The 18057-nt window shown below is 38.2% G+C and overlaps 1 protein-coding gene across 3 annotated transcripts in view; it reads right to left on the reverse strand.

Moving 5' to 3' along the window:
- The window catches only part of WDR72 (WD repeat domain 72), a 456172-nt gene that overhangs the window by 225685 nt on the left and 212430 nt on the right, over positions 1–18057 (reverse strand). For all 3 annotated transcript variants that reach the window (XM_082255122.1, XM_082255123.1, XM_082255121.1), the window contains exon 14: positions 9623–9828. In XM_082255122.1, the coding sequence (XP_082111248.1) occupies positions 9623–9828 (206 nt within the window). The remainder of the gene's footprint in view (positions 1–9622; positions 9829–18057) is intronic.

Below are 18057 nucleotides of genomic sequence, written 5' to 3' on the forward strand. Positions count from 1 at the left end.
ACTGACAGGCTGGGCAAGGAGAGCATTCATCAGAGAAGCAGCCAAGAGGCCCATGGTAACTCTGGAGGAGCTGCAGAGATCCACAGCTCAGGTGGGAGAATCTGCCCACAGGACAACTATTAGTCGTGCACTCCACAAATCTGGCCTTTATGGAAGAAGAAAGCCATTGTTGAAAGAGAGCCATAAGAATTCCTAATGTGGGGGTGTGAAGTTGGAGACGGCGCTACCTAGCGCATGTGCAAAGATGCGGGTGAGAAATAGAGGAAGAAAGTGCTTAGTGCATAGTATATAGTGCAAACATAACATGTGCAGATGTATATGCCTGTGACAAATTCCAAGTCACTGGCTAAAAGGACGATTTTAGCCAGTGACTTGGAATTTGTCACAGGCATATACATCTGCACATGTTATGTTTGCACTATATACTATGCACTAAGCACTTTCTTCCTCTATTTCTCACCCGCATCTTTGCACATGCGCTAGGTAGCGCCGTCTCCAACTTCACACCCCCACATTATATATTCTAGCCCCTAAGTTTCTTAGGGGTCGGTTGGTGGCTGCAACCTAATTCACTCCAAAAGCCTGGTAGTTCTTATCCATAGCGCTGGTTTCCACCCTTTCCCCTATCATAAGAATTCCTGTTTGCAGTTTTCAAAAAGCCATGTGGGGGACACAGCAAACATGTGGAAGAAGGAGCTCTGGTCAGATGAGACCATGTTGTAGGGATGCTTTCTTCAGCAGGAACAGGGAAGTTGGTCAGAGTTGATAGGAAGATGGATGGAGCCAAATACAGGGCAATCTTAGAGGAAAACCTGGAGTCTGCAAAAGACATGAGACTGGGGTAGAGGTTTACCTTCTAGCAGGACAACGACCCTAAACATACACCCAGAGCTACAATGGAATGGTATAGATCAAAGCATATTCATGTTTAAGAATGGCCCAGTCAAGGTTCAGACCTAAATTCAATTGAGAATCTGTGGCAAGATTTGAAAATTGCTGTTCACAGACGCTCTCCATCCAATCTGACAGAGCCTGAGCTATTTTGCAAAGAAGAATGGGCAAAAATGTCACTCTCTAGAAGTGCAAAGCTGGTAGAGACATCCCCAAAAAAGACTTGCAGCTGTAATTGAAGTGAAAGGTGGTTCTACAAAGTATTGACTCAGGGGGGCTTCATTTTGAAAAGTTTTTGAAAACCATTTATCATTTTCCTTCCACTTTACAATTATGTGCCACTTTGTGTTGATCTATCACATAAAATCCCAATAAATTACGTTTACGTATTTGGTTGTAACATTACAAAATGTGGAAAATTTCAAGAGGTATGAATACTTTTTCAAGGCACTGTATTTACTGCACGGTAGACAGGTTTGCGCTGCTTTTTTTTTTAATCTTTTTAATTTTGTTTGCCAGTTAAATTAGTTTTTTCGTTATTATAGCCAATTTTACATAATGAATATACATCAGTAAATTAAACTAACTCCAGTCCTATTTTTTTTGAAGAGCAAAGCAAGGTTATGCCCCCATCAATATGGGCACCTGTACAGAAGTAAGGGAAAATGTCCCTAAGGGCCACAGACAGCAGGGGAACCTCTTAAATTCTAACTATTCCCAACTCTATCCAAAACAAAAAAAAATAAGAAAAATAAAAAAACATTTGCCAGAATTCCATGCACTATTTTTTTCAAAAGAAGATGAGACTCTATTTTTAAAATCTATTTTTAACAAAAATACAATTGGCTATTGAGCTTTTGCTCTTTGTACCTTGCCAAGGAAGCTAATTCCAGCCCATTGTTAGAGCTTTACACAAACATAATAATAATGAAGGAAAAAAAGGAAAAAATACATAAGGCTTGATTTTCTAAAACTGGAGAGTGTAAAATCTGGTGCAGTTGTGCATGGTAGGCAGGCAAACAGCTTCCATGTTTTATTGCAAAAAAGATTAAGGCTGCATTCACACTTGAGCGTAGCATTTTCACGCAATTTTTACCGTGATTTTCAGGCATTTTTGGAGGCAGGCATTGACATCTATCAAAAACGCTGGTAATCAGCCCAAAAAGAAGCTCATGTACTTTTTTCAGCTACAGGCGTTTTGCTTCAGGCATTAAAACGCTCAGATGTGAACAGGGGCCATTTAAATGAATGGGGTTTTAGGCAACATTCACACCTGAGCGTAGCGTTTTCGTGTGTTTTTTTACCGCGATTATTACAGCGATTTACAGACGTTTTTTGTGCAGGCGTTTTTAGATTGAATAGAGACCAATGGAAAACACCTGTAATCTGCCCAAAAAGAAGCTCATGTACTTTTTTGAGCGTTGGGCGTTTTGCTCACAGCGTCAAAACGCTCAGATGTGAACAGGGGCCATTGAAATGAATAGGATTTGTCTTGTTGGGCATTTTGAGAGCTGATCCTAGAGCAGAAAAATTCCCCAAAACGCCTACATGTGAACAGAGCCTTACTTGTTGGGAGTTTTGGAACATTTTTTTTAGCGTTTTTGGAGCTGAAAAACGCTCAAAAACGCCCAGGTGTGAATGGAGCCTTACTGAACAAGCTGAAGTTCGAAGCTGATTGGCTACCATACACAGCTGCACCATGCCTTGCATAAATCAACCTAAATTATTAGTCTGTTGGAAAAATAAATCCCTTTAAAAAGCATTATAATCATAGCAGTTAATATAATAATACTTGTTAGGTGGGTTTAAACAAATTCTTTTTCTCAAAGCCATCTAAATCTTCCAATGTACAATGTGGCTGATGGAGGAAAAGCACACTAGAAAAAAATCATTATTGCCAATAGCAACCAAGCAGCATCCTGTTGCCATATCAGCAGTCTATGTCAAAAAAATTTAATTTAGAATTCTGATTGTTGCTAGAGGCAAAAAATTAAAATAAAAAATAGTGGTTAGCACTTGCTTAATATATGAGTTGGTATATACCCTCTAAATAAAAGAACTAAAACCTTCTGCTAACAACTTGTTTAAAACCTATGGAGACTACGATGCATATAAAAATGAACCATTTAATAGATATTTTACTGCATTGCCCCTATTCATTACTGCTCCAGGTTATATATTTTTGATTAGAAAATATTTCATGTTTCTGTGTACCATGATATCAACTGTTATTATCAAGTACAATATACCTTACAGATAAACAAGCAGGTCTGGGAATGGGGAATGTATAATCTTTAGACTTGTATTTCTTTATAAATATGTTTATATATATATATATATATATATATATATATATATATATATATATATATATATATCTATATCTATATCTATATCTATATCTATATCTATCTATATCTATATCTATGTATATGTATATATATATATATATATATATATATACAATATATACAATATATATACATATCTATCTATCTATCTATCTATCTATCTATCTATCTATCTATCTATCTATCTATCTATCTATCTATCTATCTATCTATCTATCTATCTATCTATCTATCTATCTATCTATCTATCTATCTATCTATCTATCTATCTATCTATCTATCTATCTATCTATCTATCTATCTATCTATCTATCTATCTATCTATCTATCTATCTATCTATCTATCTATCTATCTATCTATCTATCTATCTATCTATCTATCTATCTATCTATCTATCTATCTATCTATCTATCTATCTATCTATCTATCTATCTATCTATCTATCTATCTATCTATCTATCTATCTATCTATCTATCTAGATAGATATGTATATATATATATATATATATATATATATATATATATATATATTTATATATGTAGATAGATAGGTATGTATATATATATATATATATTTTTTTTTATAAAACTGTTATATGTAAAAAAAAAAAATATATATATTATATATATGTATTAGAATATGTGTAATTTTTTTAGTTATTTTATCTATTTTTACATGGTGTTGTTATAAAAAAACAAAACAAAAGAAAAACCATTACACATTGCTGCAAGCAATATGAAGCAAGCCTGCTCCTCCTCACGCCAGTTATTAAAGCTACATATATCAATTAAAAAATATATATATATCTGTTATAAGTAAAAAAAAAATATGTATAAAAATATTTTTAATTTTTTTAGCTATTTTACCTATTTTTACAAATTGTTAATAATTGTTGTTATAAAACATAAAAAATCCGTTTGCACATTGCTGCAAGCACTATAAAGAAAGCCTGCTCCTCCCCTTGCCAGTTAATAAAGCTACATATATCAGTTTTAAAGTCTGGGTTGAAAAAAAAAGATAAAAAAGATGGTAGTAATAATTATTTCCTATGTTCCTCCTCTTTTGGCAACAATATGCAAAGAAATTGCAATGCTTCTTTTATAGTTGGGTCCTTTTTCTATTCTCCTCTGTAAGGCCCATATATGATTGTATAAATCTACAGAAAAGAGCAGGTTACTGTGAACAAGAACCCAATATTGATTTTTCTGCGGTGCAGTAAAGCATCTCCATTCTATTTGGCTTCTGTCAGAGACACTCTTTAACAGCTGGAGTCAAATTGCACTATTTACAGCAAGAGTCCTTGTCAAACGGACCATAAGTATTCTAACAATACACTATTCAAATGGCACTTTGCCACACAAATTGGTGACTTGATGAATGCCCTTTTGTTGAACGCGAAAGCCAATATCAAAGTTGTTTTTTTTTATTTTTACTATGAGTTTTTTTTAAATAAAATTAAATATAGTCTTTATTACCGTACCGTCAAATTGAAACTTGTCCTGGAATGAGTTAAAAATGTTGACTGAACAAAAAAAAAAGGACGATTGCACTGCATAACATAGGGATTGTGATGTTGAAAATAATTAAAATCTGCTTAGATACATCAAAGATCCTTGACAACATTAATATGGATCTTGTGTCAACTGCATTTGTCACACAAGGCCGAGCAGTGGCCTTCTGTTACTGGGAGTCCACTCGGCACGTGCACTACAATAACTAAATAAGAAAGGACAGGGGACCATGAAATTAAGGCATTCTTCTTTTGTAACACAGATTTACATGAGCACAAACGCTGTGACATGGCAAAGTCTTTGAAGTTTGACTGCGCTGAACAGCCCTCTTCCTGCATTAATACGCAAATCGGAATAGATTAACCCGCGGGTCTCCCCGAAAGCATGAAAACAGCAGTAACTGAGATACAACCAGAGGAATACTTTTCTATTGTCTACTGTTATAGCACATTTAATGCCCTATAATAAATGTCAAAGGCAAACTTTACATGGATTTTAGAAAATACTGAAAATATTTTTTAAATATAATTGAAACTCGGAATTTTATTTTTTAATACTTAGGAATACAATTAAGAAATAGGTTGTAAAATACTCTGGTCTAATCTTCTAGAATGTAGAATAATATACTATGACTATACGATGTTCATTTTAATCAAGTCTTGACAACTCATGTTTGCTTCAAGTGCCAAGGTAAGAAGAAATAAAAAAGTTCACTTTAAAATAATTAACAACTACAAAATAAAATTTGGACATACAGCACTTCATTAATTAGTCAAAGTGACATGTTTCTGCTGAGCTTGCCAGTGACAATTTTAAAGTTACAACCCAATAAAAAAAAATTGAGCTATACTATTTTGAATGATCTTCTGCGGAAAAAAAAAAAAAACATGCAGGCTTCATGTAGCTGTTCCTGGGAAAAAAATGTTGGAGAGTTAATTAAAAGCACCAATTCTTCTGATTTTCCACAGCTGATTTCTTAGCAGTTTAAGGCCCCTTTCACACTACGTCAGTTGTCATCCGTTTTTCGTCAGTTGTTATCCGTTTTTCGTCAGTTGTTATCCGTCTTTCATCCGTTGTCATCCGTTTTTACATAGAGATGCATTGATGTCCGTTTTTCATCCGTCAACAGATGGATGGAAAACGGACGAACTGACAGCGTGTGTGAAAGGGGCCTTAATGTAGAGGTAGAAGCAATTTCTGTATTGAACCCTGACATCAGACAGATCCGCTTTAACTTAAAATCTCTGCCACACTGGTTCTACTTCTTTTTTCTTTTTTTGTTTATTTTTTTTTTTATGTACATTTTTTTGTATGTGTCAACTACTGTACAATTACACAAATAACATCAGTAAACTTAAATACAGTTTCCAGCAGCAGTTATTGTAAGAACGGGTTTGCGAGATTTAAATATATTAGAGGTTTATTCAGGTAAATATTATTTAAAAAAAAAAGGGGGACACTTAAATTGTGTTCAAGTAAAAATATGATCTCTCTTACTTCAACATCACATATTCACCGTTCACTCAGAATTTAGACCGGGGTTTTTAAAGGGAAGCTGTCAGATATAGTGTTTTGGCACACAAAAAATTTGAATTTGTGCACTCCACCTTTCTTATGGGCTGAGATGGCATGGTTGCCCATACAGCAGTTTGGCTTGGGCTGGGTACATAAATGACATTCGCATTCCACTTTTCCATAAAAGACTAAATGATATTGGCATGGGGGGAGGTTGCATTGTGTTTATACCAGTTTGATTTAATAATAATGAGTATGGTAAAACATAGGTTTTTATTATCAGTATTACATCCAAAATGTGTCCTTCTATTTATGAAGAATGGCAGGTTATAACTCAAACGCAAATTTTATTCATACAATTTCTCCCTTTACAAAATGCAGCCAAATGATTTGGTTCAAATGAAGAGAAATATTTTTTATATATGAAATAAAGATATAAAAAAAAAAATTGGAAAAATGTATGAAATACGGCACAACAAATAGACAAAAATGAAAAAAATTTATATATAAGTGGTAAAAAAAATCATCACAAAAATAAAATAAAAAAAAAAAGAAAGAAGGAAAAGATGAAGTTAGAAAACACTATTTAAGGTTTACTACAGGTTCATCATGGGTTAAATAGAAAAATATTTTATGAAAAATACACTTTAATATTTTACACCCAGGTTTGCTGGAACTGACATTATGTGCAGATGAATGCAGCGTTCATTCATATAGGAAGCAATCTCAATGCTCCTGAGCCACAGAGCTAACAGTCAAGCCCTCCAGATTACAACAAAAGAAAATCTTTCCCCATGTAATCTGCAGTGCACCTACTCTGCTGCCAGGCTGACAGCTAGGTCCTGCTCCAGACATATTACAAGGAAATGCTTCTGCCTGTGTATTGCGCAGGATACTGCTGTCAATTTGACAGCAGTGTCCTCTGGAAAAGTGGTGAAGGCCAAAGAGGACGCTACCCCAGCACCACCGTCCCTGGGACAGAAGCCTCCGTGCCAAGGCCTGGCCATGCTGCCCAGGATCCCACCCCCCACTTGAGGCTGACACCCAGATTTTGTTCTAGTTCCAGGAATGCACATCACTGAACAAGGAGGTGTAAAGGTACACACATTTCCAGCATGAGTCAATGGAGCTGAACTAACATTTTATAATGTCCAAAGTCTTCCAAGTTTTGTCCCTGTCACCTTCATTATGTTACTGAATAACTTTAGGGTAACAGAAGTGGATCATTTTAAAAACAACCTGTCATAAATGTATTAGAGCTGACCTTGCCAACTTGTTTGAAGATTCAATCTTCAGACGAAGTCATCTCTATTGTGGCCTCACCATTTGTTGGGTTATCTCTCTGGAATATGCCTGTGGATATCAGATATTAGGCTTCATGTACACTAGCCTACACTGGCAGCTCCTGAACTTGAGCTTAGGAGCTTTTTTATTTTGGGGTTGATTTACTAAAGGCAAATAGACTGCAGTTGCACTCTGCAAGAGCAGTTGCTCCGGTGCTTAGTAAATCAGCAGCTCTACTGATTTCAATCATTCAAGCACGTACAAGCATTTTTTTTTTCATTTTAAATGCATGTGATTAGGTATTCTATACAAAGTAAAGCTTTGGCTCATTTACTAAGCTCTGGAGCAACTGCAGTTTGCAAAGTGCACAGTCTATTTGTCTTTAGTAAATTAACCCATATGTTTCATTATACACATAGGCTTTTGACAGTTTAGGAACTGCTGGGTTTTGGTGAGCTTCAACCTCCCTTTCCTGAATGCGGAAGAATTGCATTCAGAATAGGAACGCTTTGACCTCCGGCAAATGCAAAACGCAGAAAAACTGTGGCAAAATGCAGTGATTTTGCCACGTTTTGCATTTTCCCATGCCCGTGGTTAATGTAGGCCAGTGTACATGAAGCCTTAGGACACCTGATATGCACTGGCTGGTTCCAGGACAGTGACTCAATACGAAAGCCCTGAATTACACACCATTAAAACCAACTACCATATTTCTATTCCCTTGAAACAAGCATGTTGATATAAGCATGCTTGGTACACCCCAGACATGTTCATCCTCCACTCAACAAATAAAGGAGGTTTACAGTGAACCTGTTATTTTCTTTGTGGGAAAAGTAGATTTCACTTTAATCAATTTATTAGAAACACAGAATAAAACCTCAGCAGGGCAATAATGTCCAGCTCCACCTAACCTTACCTTCTAATTGACTAGGAAGAATCCCCATCACTTTAAATCTGGTCATACATAGATCAAATTTTGACCAATTCAAAAGGAACACCATGGGTGGCTCTGTCGGCACCTCCTAAATCAAAGTTGATGTTTCCACCGACCTTTTTTTAGAGGAGCCAGGTGGAAAATTCTCAGCTGAACAGCACCTGCATCCAATCCAACGCAGGTACATTTTAGGTATTCTGATAGCCACAAATATTGGCTGTCAGAATACAAAAGCAAGCACAGCAGATTTATCCATCAACGCGGTTTATTGGGGATAGGAGGATTGAGTGGAGGGATCTATGGTGCTGAATGAGAGAAATGCTCACATGTACTGTATATCCAGCTTTGGAGGTCGGCACCTTTTTCACCAGTACAGTTACAAACAAAATTATTGAAATAGGTGTCACAATGCTATTATAATCAGTGAGAATCTTATATTGGAGCTGGGCACATGCTGAGCATTACTACTTGATTCAAGGGATTTTAGTTTTTTCACATGTTTACTGAAAATAAATATTTCCTCGAAAAGATGCTTCAAATACAACTCCAAAACCATGTCATTAGAAACAACCACGTAAGTGTTGACCATTTTAAACTGCAGGTAACAGATAACACTGGTCTATTTAGTACTGTTCGGGGGTGTCCGGTGGGGAGACAAGTCGCCCAAACACCTTTCAGCATATCACGAGAAACCGAGGACTGTTAATATAAACCATAATACATCCCAACTAAACAATTAATATGTTTTATTGCACAGTCTTTTGGGGCGAATTACGACCTCCTAAAGGATGACTCACTAACCTTTGTGACTGTATCATTAATACCGTATTCTTGTTAATTCTGTTACTACGATGTAACTTTCTTATTGTTATCGTTCATGTTCTAATTTGATATGGATTGTATGCTTACAAATCTCAATAAAATAAGTTAAAATAGACCTAGTACTGTTCAATGCGTGTAAGGTGATACTTTATGCGCTGATATAATTCTAATGTAAGACCCTAAAAAATATCTATGTTTGCTACACATAATGGACTCATAAAACTTTTGAATATACATTCTCAAATCACAGATCAAGAATCTGCAGTTCTGGTCTGTACAGTATTATCTCATATGCTATGTTTTCTCCTTACTTTGTTTGTTGACTTATCTGGATGGATCAGATTATGGGACAGGTTTCCAAGTTTGTATGAGTTTGATGACTTGAACGTTGTCCTCGAGTTTCTTTGTGTCTCCTGCGAAGTGTTTATAATGGAATCTGTCATTTCAATGGTAAAATCTTCACAGGAGGTAAGAATCGCTTTTGCCATCTCTCCCGTTTCATGTCGTTCCAAAGTACCTAAACAAATTGCAAATGAAAGGCTCTATCAGTGGCTAGTCAGTGCAGAGGTAACTTGGAATAAACAAACAGTGTTGACATTTGTTAGTTGTTCTTCTTTTTAAATTCAACGAAAAGCCTAAGTATAACTATCCCTAAAAGTATCATTTCCCCTCTCCCCCTATTTATCCTGCCTGATCTGTATAAATAAGATCCATTTACTACTGCTCTAGTCTGGTCATGTGTTCATACAGCTCACATTCCCCTCTGTTAGTAAGCGGCTGCTGCAGGGGAGAGGATTGTATTCCAACAATATTATAAATACAGTGCAGCGCAATACGTTACATATACACACTCCTAAATACCATACACAAATGAAAATATGTAAACATGTGTCTTTAAGAGCCCATTCACACAGGGGCAACACGACTTGCTGGGGCGACCTGTGAAGTCGCGGTGCACATGTGCACCGCGACCTCGGCGCAACATGCACGGACTTCATATAATTGAAGTCAATGCAAGTCGCCTCCAGGTCGCCCCAAAGTAGTACAGGACCCTTTTTCTAAGTCGGAGCGACTTGTGTCGCTCCTATTAGAACGGGTCCTGTGCTAATCAATGGCAGGCGACCGACCGTGACTTGTCAGGCAACCAAGTCGCCTGACAAGTCGCGCTAGTGTGAATGGACCCTTATAGTCCTTCATATATCTCCATTTAAAATATAGTCCCTTCAGAAATCACACCACTGTGTCCTGAACAAGTAACAGTGCAAAATTCTTCACAAATGTGTCCTGTGAACCACCACCTAAAGATGAAATGCCTGATCACCTCCAGAATCAGACCCCACTACAGAGTCTCATTCATCTCTACTTTACTTCTTCCGGGGAACATCTCAATACCACTTCTCTTCCTCCTGGTTCCAATTTGGGTGCTCAGAATGTTCAATAAATCAAAGAAAATGTGACCGCACTCAGGAGAAGTTGAGGAAACAAGTGTTTAATTCCCCATACACATGAATGCACACAATGCTTACATAGACATGGGACAGGTATACCTGTCCCGTGTCTATGTAAGCATTGTGTGCATTCATGTGTATGGGAAATTAAACACTTCGTTCATTTTCTTTGATTTATTGGACTATTGGATGACGGATCCGACCTGCACCGGAGCACTATACCTCACCTGAGCGGATTTTTCCTGTTACCTACATTGCTCAGAATGTTCCCTTCTACTTATTCCTCATCCATTATAACATGACAGAATAACAAAAAAAACAGGCGTTCAATACTCTCAGCTCACCGCTGATGCTCAGCGGACTGCTATGTGACATCACGGGCTTGGCTCCTCCCACCCATACTCGTTACCCCCTCCTATTGGGCTTCTTCAGTAGGCAAATAAGATTCTGTAGTGGGGTCTGATTCTGGAGGTGAGCAGGCATTTCACCTTGAGGTGATGGTTCACAGGACACATTTATAAAGAATTTTGCACTGTTACTTGTTCAGGACACAGTGGTGTGATTTCTGAAAGGACTATATAGTAAATGGAGATATATGAAGGACTATTGAAGACACATGTTTACATATTTCCACTTGTGTATGGATTTTAAGAGTGTGTATATGTAATTAATTGCATTGCACTGTATTTATAATAATATATAGTGGATGTGGTGGATCAGTGGAAACACCTGTGAGTGTGAGTGGCAGATTTTTGCCTTAGTGATTAGGCACTAGTTTTATTTTGGGAGAAGTATATTTCACATTTTTTACACTTCAGTTCACTTCAGTTAGTGATTGGGCTGATTGTGTCACACTATTTTATTTTGTTTCAACAATAGCTGAGCCATGGTAGCCTATGGGTGATGCCCCTGCTCCTGCTTACACAGGGGGTCTGGAGCTTAGGGATCACGTGACCAGCCATACAAGTGGATTAAAAATAGGTATGTAAGAAAATCTTTTATTATACAAGATAGGCAGGATAGGTGGGGGGTGAACGACATTTTTAATCTTCGCTTCACTTTAAGCCTTATATAACTTACAGAGATGCAACGTTTCCCTATTATCGGATGGGACGAGCACAAACACTTTTCCCATACGATACCAGATCATAAAATTTTTGTTTGCCTTGCCGACTGCCAGCAGTACATATACTGCAGCAGGTCGGCTCTGTCCCGCGAAACAACGTAACTGTACGTCGTTTCATTGGACCGCTAGTGGAGGCGCGCAAACGCACGGATTGGCTATAGGGGTAACCAATCAGTGGGTTCGGCGATCGCAATGTCTGCCGGGCATCAGCGATCGCTCCCCGTGGAGGCAGAACGGCGGTCTGCGTTGTAAACACGGCAGGCCACTGTTCTGTCAGTAATGAACACAGGGATCCTGTGTTCCTCTTATTTAGGAACACAGGTCTCTGTGTTCATTCAACAAGCACATCCACCACACAGTTAGAAAGCACCCCCTAGGGGCACACGTAACCCTTTTATCGCCCCTAGTGTTAACCCCTTCCCTGCCAGTGGCATTAGTACAGTAACAGTGCATATCTTTAGCATTGATTACAGTAGCAATGTCACTGGTCCCCCCCAAAAGTGTCAAAAATGTCAAGTAGGTGTCCGATCTGTCCACCGTAATGTCGTAGTCCTGCTAAAAATCTCTGATCGCCGCCATTACTAGTAAAAAATAAATAAATAAAAATGACATAAATCTTTCCCCTAGTTTGTAGACGCGATAACTTTTGCACAAGCCAATCAATATACACTTATTGGGATTTTTTTTTACCACAAATATGTAGCAGAATACATATTGGCCTAAAATGATGAAAAAATCTGATTTTTTTTTTTTATTGGGAATGTTTTATAGCAGAAAGCAAAAAATATATATTTTTTCAGAATTGTTGCATTTTTTGGTTTATAGCGCAAAAAATAAAAACCGCAGAGGTGATCAAATACCACTAAAAAAGAGCTCTATTTGTGAAAAAAAAGACATCTTTTTTTTTTTTTTTTGGGTCTAGCGTCACAATTGTTAGTTGCAATTGTTAGTTAAAATAACACAGTGCCGTATCGCAAAAAATGGCCTGGTCATTAAGGGGGTAAAACCTTTTGGTCCAGAAGCGGTTAATCAGTACAGTTGTCCAAAAAATACAATGTAAATACACTACAACACATTACATCCCTTCCAAATTTGTATTCTGTCATACGAGAATTTTCGTCATTTTACTAAACTATTTATTTTGGATATGAGACTATAATGCCAAAAAAACAACAAAAAAAAAAACAAATAGATAATCATTCGTCCGATATTCTCGCTGTGTGTACCAGTCTTTAGTTTATAGTAACTGGGGGGCAGCCTTGCTTTTCTCTAACTTCTTCTAAATTAATAAAATCTCCCAGAAAAATCTAGGAAGCAGGTTTAGTGTTTTTTTTTTTTTTTTAACCAATCTTGTTCCTACTGTGACCGTAGTGCAGCAGGAATTTTCCTGAATACTCTTTATCTCTTATTTAGACATGTCACGATTTGTCCCTTTATTGTCTGCACCAAAGTTAGAAGGCAGGAAATATGGATAAAGGTGTAGAAGAGCCAACATAGGTGCTTGATAAAGATCCTTCAGCTCCATGTTCACAGAAAAAAAGAAAAATCTAATTTCAATCAAATAAAAGAAATACACCGCATAAGACTGATATAAACAGGTTCAACGTTTAGATTTATTGAGCATTATGCAATATGTACTGAGAAATATGGCATCTATAATGTTTAATAGAGGGATGATCAATTATTTTAGGCAGTCATTAACTGATATAGTCCAGATGAATAGTAAGCATTTTGCTAGTAATTAGCTTCTATCGGGCTAATACAAGATAGACAATGAAAACCAGAATTTGATTGATTGCTGAGCAGAGCCCCTATAAAGAAGGACCAGGCAGGTATAAATTCAAATACTGCCCTCTAGTGCTCAAAAAGGTAAACAGCGATGTATGTTATGAATAAGGCCACTTTTTATAGGGCAATAAATAGCGTAATCCATTTTTATGATGAAAATCCTTTACAGTCTCTGCACTTGATAGCACTCATTGTCTCAGCAGGATATCCATCTCTATGCAGAGAAAAGATGGTCTAATGCAATTCGGACAGTCATTTCCATGCTTGTCCTCAGACACCGAATGCCATGTGTGATATTTGTGAGTCTTCAGAAGGCATTTCCTTCATAGCAAGACATGCATAGGTACCTGTGTAGGCTGCGCTCAGTTCAGATAAACCCGGGGTTATCTTGATCTAGGAATATGTAATCTTATAGCAAAATCCAGTTAAAATTAGGTTTACTTGTACATGTCACATACTTAGTTGATGTGTGTAGTTTTTAAAAATATTTTGGTGAAAAAGGAATCTATAATCAATAAGTAAGGTTTGCCTAATGATAAATGAGACCATACATAGACTATCATAATGCTCAAACTACTCAGGAACTCAATCTGTACATATTCAGATATCAACTCTGATCTGAACTTCGTAATAACGTAGTAAGTATAGTAACACATACACAGACACTGTACAGCTGCAATTACAGTTTCAATCATTTCATATCAGATCACTATTGATTGGTAGCAGTAGTTATTTTTGATCATATGAGTTATTTTTTGCTTTGGGATCTAACATCAAAGGAGTCACCCTGGCTGAATAATGATCTATCCAGGCAACAGTAAGAATGCCAAAAATATAGGGACACCTTAATGCGTGCATACTTCAAGGGTCTTGCTATGCTATGTAAGCTTGGTTTTTGCTAGCAGCAGTGATAAGCATGTGGGCTCAGTGTGGGTATCCCCAATCTTCTGCCTATCTCCTCTCCATCTTCAGCTGGGTGTGCAATTTGGATTCTTGTTTTTTGCTGTCCCATAAAGCTAATGTACCCAGAAGACCTATATTACAGAATTGGACGGCTATTTAAAAAGACCGGGAAAAGCATTAAATAGGATAAAGCCTACCATACACCACTAGTTGTTTGGGTTGGGCGAAAAAAAAACCTGACAGCTCCAGTTGGGTTCGCTGTACTAACAATCCAATGTTAGTACAGTGATCTCCCCTGCTGTTCTATTATGCTCTGAGAGATGGACTACCCTCCCTGCCAAAACACCCTGGTCAGTCCTCTCAGCCATTGGCTGAGAGCACGGATTGGGAGTTGGTCGGCTGCTGGCCTTCCAGCAAGCTTGTCCAACAGAAGCTGGCCGAACAGCCGACTTCTGTCAGACCAGCTGCCATACACCCGGGCTGAATGACAGCCGGTTTTTATTGAACTAGTCAATGTCGCCCGACATTTGGCCCCTTGTATACTAGGCCTAAGATCTATTTGAGGAGCACTATGAAGGATCACTGTGAATACATGATGGTTGGGAATATGCCACCACAAATGCATACTACTATGGTTTCATTGCTAGTAAGTAGCAATATATGGTGAATAAGGATATCCCAACCAAAGAGCTGCACACATTCTTCATTGGAAATGTGCTTTGTAATGTTCCTGGTAAAAGTGAATTTTTGGAATTATATTTATTATGGTAAATAGTGAAGAGCGAACTAGGCAAAGTTCAGTTTGCATGTGGTTTAGTGAACCATAGTGGAAAGTCTGTGAACCCTACCTCCCACCTTGCAATCCACCTTGACCCCATGCTGGTGGGACAAAGCTTAGCCCTCACATCGAGGTGTGTGGTGTTTTGCAGTGAGGGAAGGGGGGCTTTTTGGAATCTAGAAACTCTCTTTATAACAAGGTGGCCCCCAGATATTGGTGCTCCCCCCCCCCCCCCCCCAGGGAAATGGGTATGGGATAAAAGTAAACTATGTAAATCCATTGTCAATCACTTTGTCCAGCAATGTAGATCCAACATCAATCATGATGACCTACAAACATGCTTTGCTATGTTGCCTCGTCTGCCACCACAACAACCTACTTCTGAAGATCTTGTTTCACCACACAACTGCAGCAAAACAACCGATCCCTGGCCAGCTGCTATTTGTTAAACAAATTTAAAAAAATACAACCAGGGATCTATCATTTAGCAGTGGTAGTACTATCGCAGCGCTAACTTGAGACCTCATGGTGCTCTAGTGCTACTTATGCTAAAGGCAAATTCCCAGCTGGGACAGTGCACATGCAGGTAAAAGAAAAATGTATACCAGGTCTTTATCTATGCATGCAGCCTTGGTTACCAGAAAAGGGAGGACAGCAAGAGTGTAGCCTTTCTTTCCCTGATCCATACCAGACCACATGCCTTCATAATCATATGTTTGAAGTGAATATCAGGTTGAATTTGAAAGGTTTCTGTTAAATGTACGTTAAAGTTAACAATCGTTTCATAGTATTACTCTACCTCCATAGCAGGGACACAGACAGCAATAAAACCCCGAGAGGGGTTCCAATCCATCCCTATTCCCCAAAACTGAAAAAAACATTTTGACCTTAGGTACACTAAAAAAGTAAAATTTTCCACCCACCTTCTCTCCCTCCAAGGCAAACTTGTGAATGGCTGTATATAGATTAGAAGAAGGTGCAATTTATCCTACACAGTGCACAGGATGTAGAAGAACAGACGCTAGACCTGCCTTTCTGATAACCTGGGGGCAGAGGCACATCTTATAAATGGAGAACTGTGTAAAAGTGACCTTGTGGTGACAGGGTCCCTTTAAAGTAGTTAAAAAGACTAGACATTTTTTGACCTAATACATTCTCTGCATTCGGGTAAAAAATGTCTCAGAATTTGTATTGTCCCCTCACCTCACTGTTTACTCACTTGAGTCATCTTTGGATCCAGCTCTGTGCCTGTCTGCTCTCAACTCACAGAGGCAGCAGCGGGAACCCCTGACTCATGCTGCTGTCAATCGAATCCTGTGAGAAGGGAGCAGGGGGCGGGGTTAAGCCACACTGTGTGTGTCAATAGACACACACAGCCCAGCTTGTGTGACCCACACCCCCATAGGCACTGGCTTTCTATGGTGGCGCACTAAAAGAGGAGGAGCCAAGAGCACCGGTGGTGGATGTTCGGAATCGGTAAGTATGTCATGTTTGGTATTTTAGAGGGGAAAAAAAAGCTCTTACAACCAGTTCAAGATGTAAATCCAGTCATTTAGCCTCATATAAGCTTTAATACAGGCATGTCCAACCTGCGGCCCAGAACCGCAGGCAATGCGGCCCACTGCCCCCTGACAATTTTTTTATTTTTTTTGCTGGGGAGGAAGGAAGTCTGGTCGGGGGCAAGGCCACAGCAGCTTCCAACTGTAGGCAGAGGCTGCCTCAGAGGGGAGGGGGGGGGGGTTGAGCATGTGCAGTGTTTCTGACTCCTACCACCATGACCACTTCAAATCGCTGAAGTGGTCATGGTGGTTAGAGTGTTCCTTTATTATCTCTCAGAAGAAGTAAACCTCTGTGTACTGATTCCATTTCATTTGATCATCCTCTAGTTGTGTGAAATTAGTGCGGGTGGCACGGCGGCGCAGGAAGGGTGCGGCGGCATTTTATTACTTATATACCTTAACTATAGTATATATTTTATATGCGGCCCGAGAAAATTTCTCTACACTCATTGTGGCCCAGAGAAGCCAAAAGGTTGGACACCCATGCTTTAATGCAATATTATCATTTTGAAAGCAGTTTATAATTTGTTTTAAATCTGTGACTTTACTTCCTGTTTATTTTTATTGAGGTCTTTTTGAGGTATTTCATATTATAGGGGGACAACACTTTTTTCCCTGCCTCCCAGTTCTGCTCCTGTGTTGTCCCCATGCTAGACATACTCCACTGTTATCACCATCAGGAAACCCTTGTTGAGGAATGCCTTGAGGCCATTGCTAGTATATATGCATGTAAACAGAAAATGGATGCAAAGAGGCTGCAGGAACTCAGCAGATTTGCGATGTAACAAATGAACCAAAAGAGTTTTATTAAAAAAGAAACATGGCAGTTTATGATTCATAGTGCTTTTGCAAACTTAATATCATCCAGTTAAGGTTATGGTCTGGCTCAGAACCTCATTTTCCAAGACCTATTCCACTGACAAAAATACATATAATAATAAATGTTTTGTTATTCAATGCATATACATTATTCATATTTACTTATATACTTAAGAATAGATAATGAGAAAAAAAATCTCACCCCAGGCACATACATATTGCTGTGTTCTACATATTTTTGCTATTATTCCATGTCAGTCGGACATAAGCCCTCAGACCGCCTGTGGCTTGTCAGTTATTGACAGAGCAGCCTACTTCAGTACAT

Source organism: Pelophylax lessonae, assembly GCF_965119305.1.
Source record: "Pelophylax lessonae genome assembly, chromosome: 4".
Taxonomy (NCBI): Eukaryota; Metazoa; Chordata; class Amphibia; order Anura; family Ranidae; genus Pelophylax; species Pelophylax lessonae.